Source organism: Cibotium barometz, chromosome 44 (assembly GCF_041138505.1).
Source record: "Cibotium barometz isolate CiBa-2024 chromosome 44, ASM4113850v1, whole genome shotgun sequence".
In the NCBI taxonomy this organism is placed as follows: Eukaryota; Viridiplantae; Streptophyta; class Polypodiopsida; order Cyatheales; family Cibotiaceae; genus Cibotium; species Cibotium barometz.
Genome location: NC_141089.1, coordinates 4,610,783 through 4,616,881, shown reverse-complemented (window position 1 = coordinate 4,616,881; position 6,099 = coordinate 4,610,783). Strand labels below are relative to the sequence as shown.

The following is a 6,099-nucleotide window of genomic DNA, read 5'->3' as shown; positions in this document are numbered from 1 at the left end:
CCTGAAACTCTTGCCCCTCACGTGCATCAAAATAGAGGCTATTTTCCCATATACTCAGTTCATCTTCAAGCTCTTCCACATGCCTACTATGTGTTGGTAGGACTATGCACCTTGCTGCTGAAAATTCAAGGTCCCCCATTTGCCATGGTTCTGAGACCATGGTTGTCCCCTCCTTACGCTTCCCAATCTGTAAAAATATAGAAAGTGGCACAATAACCAGAAAGTGTAAGGGTTAATTCTAGACATGTAGTGGAATCAGATATACCTTTCTTCTCATCAACTTGAAACTTGACTCTTCCACATTGTCAAAGCCCATGATGCTAAAGTGTTGACGCAGGTCTGCCAGGCTCCAATGCTTGCTTGCTGCCACTCGCTCAATCCATCCATTTTGCATCATCACAGCTACCTCAATAGGCATAATTTCTTCTTCTGAGGCTTGAAGTGGGATCCATGTCCCGTGCTTTTGCATCCATCTTTAGTAGTGCAAACGCATGTACAAAATAGAGCGTGCCTTCAAGAACCTGAAAGACACTGTAGAATCTACTACATTGCACTTGTACACATCACCTTGATGTGACCCCTCATTAACCTCCCAACCCTCTCCTAGTAATCCTTGAATGAGGTCAGACTGTACCTCCTTAGAAATATACATTGTTTTTGTTTGGTGCATTGGCAAGGAATTGAACATGTGCACAAAAACATGTAAAGGACAAAACCAATTTAGCCCTACTGACCTAGATGCCTTTGAAAACTTGAGTGATGTCTTGATATCACTTACCATCTTAAACTTTAAGCATAAGATGGTCCAAGCATCAGGTTTGGGCCATTCGAGATTGTTAAGAGGGGGGGTGGGGATCTCTTCTAGTTTGCCAAATAAACCTGGTTTTTTATCTACAAAATATGAGTGAGAAAAGAAAAAGATATTGTTCTGTACAAGATCACTTGGGCTTTGAGATACAAACATTGCCTCTCCAATGGATGCATGCATAGCATAGAAAACTTCAGTGAGGCTAGAGAAAAAAATATCTGCAAAGAGACATAAGAAAATGGAGAATCATAAGAAAATTTGAAAGAAAAAATCCAATATTAGCATGTTGTTAAAGCTGTGTTTATGTTACACTGACAATTTGAAGGAAACCTTGGTCGTTGGCCTTGAATGTATAGGTCTCCAAGGGTATACACATGTTGCACTATGGCAACCAGTCCTTCCTTTCTTAGTATGCTTGAAGCCTTGTAGCCGCCCCTTCCAATGATGTAGCATATTCCCCAGTTGACGCACTCGATGTGGTCCCTTAGAGCTTGGCTGCATGTAGACCCAAGCCCCAACCTTGAATCTTGTTGGAGCCCAAACTCCATTCTCATCTCTTGTGTTATATGCAGCACAAGCTCTTCCACCTTCTCCCTAGGTCTTCTCACATTACCCTGGAAGAGGCCATGGTGGTAAGAAAAAAGAAGAGAAAAGAAAAGCTTGTTTTACAACAGAGGAGTGGAGAGGAGAGAAAGTTCAGGGTTTTCAGTGCAGCAATGGAAAGCTTAAAAGAGGGTTAGAGTTTGAGAATAGGCTTCTTGAACCTAGAGTAAACTAAAGAGGGATAGAGTTTCTGTAGCAATGGAGAGGGAGGGAGCTTAAGAGAGAGCGAGAGGGAGCTTGAGAGGGAGGGAGCTTGAGAAGGAGGGAGAGCTTGAGAGGGATGGAGTTTCTGCAGCAATGGAGAGCTTAGAAAAGAAAGAAAGAGAGAGAGGGAGCTTGAGACTGAGGGAGCTTGACAAGGAGAGAGAGCTTGAGAGGTATGGAGTTTCTGCAGCAATGGAGAGCTTAGAAGAGGAAGAAAGAGGTTCAAAATGAGTTTTCCAAACCTAGAGTATGTTGGGGGAAAGTTTGAGAGAGAAAACACACTTTTGAAAAAAAAATTAAAAATTTTTAATTTTTTGGGTTTTTAATATGCACGATTCTAGGTGGGGGGACCTCTAAGTTTGGGCCCAAGAGGTAGGGGGACAAGAGTAGTAATTAGGCCCCATTAGCAAACCAAAGCCTAGGCCCCCTAGAGTCAAAGAAGTAAAAAATGTGCACCCAGCCCTCTTCCTATTGGTCCATTCCTAATCTAAAGTTAATCCAAGAGGCCCTCTTTGGGTCCAAAAAATTCCTAATGCACTTCTCTTGGGCATTCATGTTGTGAGTGGGGATGCCATACCACATAGTCTATGGTAAATGCTTTAAGAGTAGGCTCTTATAGAGTCAAGGTTGCACTTTGCTTTTGGTTAAGTCCAGCAAAGAACTGAACTTTGTGTCGATCGATCTTGTATAAAGAATACATGCAAGATAAGAACTGGTGAGGAGTGAGGGAGGGAAGCTTGGAGGTAAGCACTAGATGGTGTAGGAAGAAGATGGTAGTGAATGGTTATAACAGAGAGGATGGATCTTTACATTTGTACCAAAGCCAAATGTCCTTTTGCTAAAATTTGGCAATCATTATGCTTGTATAACTACTTGACTTGTTTTTCTTTTTTGCAGTCACTATCTGAAGTCCATGAGAGGGATGTGCCAAAACGCCATTCTTAACTTCATTATAGTAGGCACCTTCAAATAACCACGTGATTCGTAGTTTTTTTTTCCCCCAAAGATAAGATCCTTCATTAGTCAAAAGAAACATCCACACAATGCAAACAAACCCCCTCCAAAGAGGCTAAATAAGTACAAAGAACCCTCATGAGAGATCTAGAAAAACCAAAAAAAAACATGAGGGGGTGCTCCCTCTCCAGCTTGGCCACTCTCGGAGGGAGGCTACAATGTTAGAGGGAATGGAAAAAGCAACACTAGGGACTTGTATTGACAAACCGGTCCAAGGTCCCCTAGTGAGAAAGGGACCCAATCTCCAACCGCGCTAAAGTTTGTGAGGCACAGCCATCGCCCACAAAGGGTGTGTATGATGTCCATCCTTGGAAATGGAGCGGATAGTTTTTGTTGACAGGTTGATGGATCCATCTATGGCCTTGTTGGGTCTCACCTACCAGATGTGTCACATGGCAATGCTATTGTTAACCCTTTTCCGTACACACCATAGCATAGCACTACCTACCCTCTCCACATGAAACTGCACATGCATATGTATATGCATATCAATTTGGTACACAGATTCTATATTTTAGAATATTTGGCCAACATTGAGCTCATGTGGCATTGTGCATATGGAAAGGCCCTACCTTTTCCTGTTTATAAAGAGCATGGATGAGGGAGATCACGTTCCCCTCTAGCCCAAGCTGTGGATTCTATCCTTCCATGGGTATTCCATCGACCCACAACACCCGGACTAGAGAGCACCTCACCGCTGGCTAATAGCTACTGATAAGCTCACACCTCTGACTCAAGCGGGTCCTTGTGATCAGCTGGGACTAAAACTAAGGAAGCAGGTATGGCCAAAATCCACCAGCCCCTACAACGACCAGCCACATGCCCACCACCCTCCCACCACCGTGAGACTGCGATGCACAATCAGAGGGTAATCATCCAAGGCCGAAACCTATACCAAAGCTGATGCAAGAAGTCTATGTCAGCGGCCGTTACTGGGTCAGCCAGCTGGCAAAGGCTGCTGGGGTACCATCTAGCGCCTGAAATAGAACGTTGCATCTCAGTCTAGACGAATACTGAAAGAAATGGATGCCAGGAAGCTCCGAACAGATGGTGAAGTCATGCCAACATCACTCCCCTGGGTCCCGCTAGACCCGATCTAGGGGACAGTTGCCACGCCAGGTCATGTGCAACGTCTAGAGGGGAGGGGTTGATTGTAGTTTTTGTGGAAGCCAACTACCTTCACCTATTAAGGGGAGGGGGAGGGGGGGATAGTCCTCTGAGAGGTCAGAGCTAGGTAAAAGCTGGCCCTCGTCACAAACTACGGAAGTTTAGTGGGGGAGGGATCCTCCTGGATGCTGAAGATCGCCAGAGGGATGTCGCACCAAGGGAAAGAGGCAACCCACACCAGATTGGGAAGCGAGGCTATGAGAGTGTCAAGGCTAAGGCGAGCCACCACCCCGGAGGCCTGCAAGCCTCTCCTGTTGCGCGGGAGGGGGGGCGGTGTGGAGGGTGGGACGGCCAAGACTCCACTGTCTGGGCTGGGCTAGGGCTGATAGGGCCCTAGGAGATGTGAGGACGGCCCTCAGAGGAAGTGGCCAGAGGAAAGCCAGGTGAGCTCGTCCCACATAAAGGGCTGGGATGGTAGAGAGCAGCGCAAAGCACCTCCCAACACAGAGGAGGCTGGCTGCATACTTAGTGATCGTTATTGTGTTCCTTCGTCCACACAAGCCACAGATTAATCAGCTCTCTTTGATTTTAATGAAACAAACCTTACCATGCTTGGTGTGTACTGATGAGCACTCCGTAGGCAAACCATAGACTAGGGCCTTGTGCTCTCAAGTCTAAATCATTCTCACTGTTGAACCTTAATCCCCAATGCATCCACATTGATAGCATGAATGTGCTTGGGCATATGGGATGATAAGTGCACCTTAGAAATCGGCCACTACAGCATATACAAAGTTCATGTTCCCTAATCAAATAGATTCCTTGGTCATCATCAGCTGGCCAATGGTTTACTTGCATTAACATACTGGTAATGATACTCAAATACTCTAATCACTGATTATACACGTCAAACTGTAACATGGCTGCTCAAAGAAAGCAAGAGCTGACTTCACAATTTACATTTGTAACACATGCATAAAGCATCAAATATAGAGTCATTCTAGTCGAGATATATATATTACAAAGGCATTTGTCCAGCAAGCACCACTATTGTGAACGCCCAGGTGCTGGCCCAGTGTTTTACTTGCATTAACAGACTGGTAATACTAATGATAACTGACTATAGACCTATCAAACTGCAACACAGCTGCTCAAAACAAGAGCAACGGGTGAACTAACTTCACAATACACATTTGCAACACATGCATATAGCATCAAATATAGAGTCATTCTTTGAAACTAGTCCAGATATATATATTACAAAGGCTTTTGTCCTAACCATTCAATGAGACTTGTGATGCCTGGGGCATCAGCAGAAGTGGCCATTAATATGAACATGATGTCTTGGAACTCAAATATCAGCTGTGAGCATGCTGTATTAACTGCTTTTGTAATCCTTGGGCAAACAGCAGAGAAGATTCAAGAGCTCTTCCCTTTGTCCAAGAAGCCAGCCTGTTCTCTGAACAAACTCCGGGTTCCCAGTTCATTGGAGGTAGAATCCAGCCTCAGACTCTCCCCTCACTGCAAGGACAAACTTTGGGTTTCCAATGTTTCAAGGCAGTTTCCCTGTGCAGAGAGAAATACTTCAGATTGATTTCCATCAGAAAAAGTCTCGAGCCCTTGGACATCTGATGTACTCTCACCTGAAAGCAGCGCTGGAGGCTGTGTCTTTGCTGATTGACTGGTATCGATGGCTTTACCAAAAAGCAGAAAATGAGTTCTCTTCTTTGAGCTTGAGCTTCCACCATCGTCATAACATGAGATGTTACTACTTGAGGCAGGCTCACTGTTAGAAGAACTCCCAACTGTCAATGTGGTGAGGTGGTGGTCCTGAGCACTAGGAACCTCACGAGGAACAATACCCATATTAAGCTCAAGTGACACCATTGGGCCACCAGCAATATGCTGCCCTTGGTGCTGGTAGAAGCTGTCCAAAAGCAAACCAGGTTGATAATGACTGGGTGGAAAGCCCTGAACTGCAAGCCCATGATTATGGCTATGCCTGGCTCCCTCCATGCCTGGGTGAACACTGGTGGCAAATCCATGCCAAGAAATTGTACACCCCGACATGTTGCTAGCAAGGGCTGTAGGCATGCCCTGGCCACCATCAAGTTGGAAATGTTGTGGTTGCGAGAGCCGTGCTTTCTTCTTTAACAGAGATGACGGTGGCAATAGCATGGGAGAAACAAGCTCCACCTGCCAGGGACTCACTCTTCCAATGCCTTGCAACAGACCTTCGTCCCATGTCACCTAACATAAGCACCACACCACATTCTCTAGATAAGCGACAGCTACTGCAAACATAGGATCATATCATTTGCATGAAATCATATATTATTTTCTATGTTCAAGGGAAAGCACAT

The 6,099-nt window shown here is 45.2% G+C and overlaps 1 protein-coding gene across 2 annotated transcripts in view; it reads right to left on the bottom strand.

Annotated features, from left to right (window-relative positions):
- Positions 1–4,712: 4,712 nt before the first annotated feature.
- LOC147612880 (auxin response factor 16-like) overlaps positions 4,713–6,099 on the bottom strand; it is a 2,717-nt gene continuing 1,330 nt past the window's right edge. Inside the window, exons 2-3 of one of the 2 annotated variants that reach the window (XM_086782150.1) lie at positions 5,380–5,986; positions 4,713–5,302 (exon numbers count right to left, since the gene is read on the bottom strand). In XM_086782150.1, the coding sequence (XP_086638276.1) occupies positions 5,289–5,302; positions 5,380–5,986 (621 nt within the window). In that variant the 3' untranslated portion in view covers positions 4,713–5,288. Of the gene's footprint in view, positions 5,987–6,099 lie in introns of both variants that reach the window. The other variant, XM_086782149.1, reaches the window with a different exon arrangement.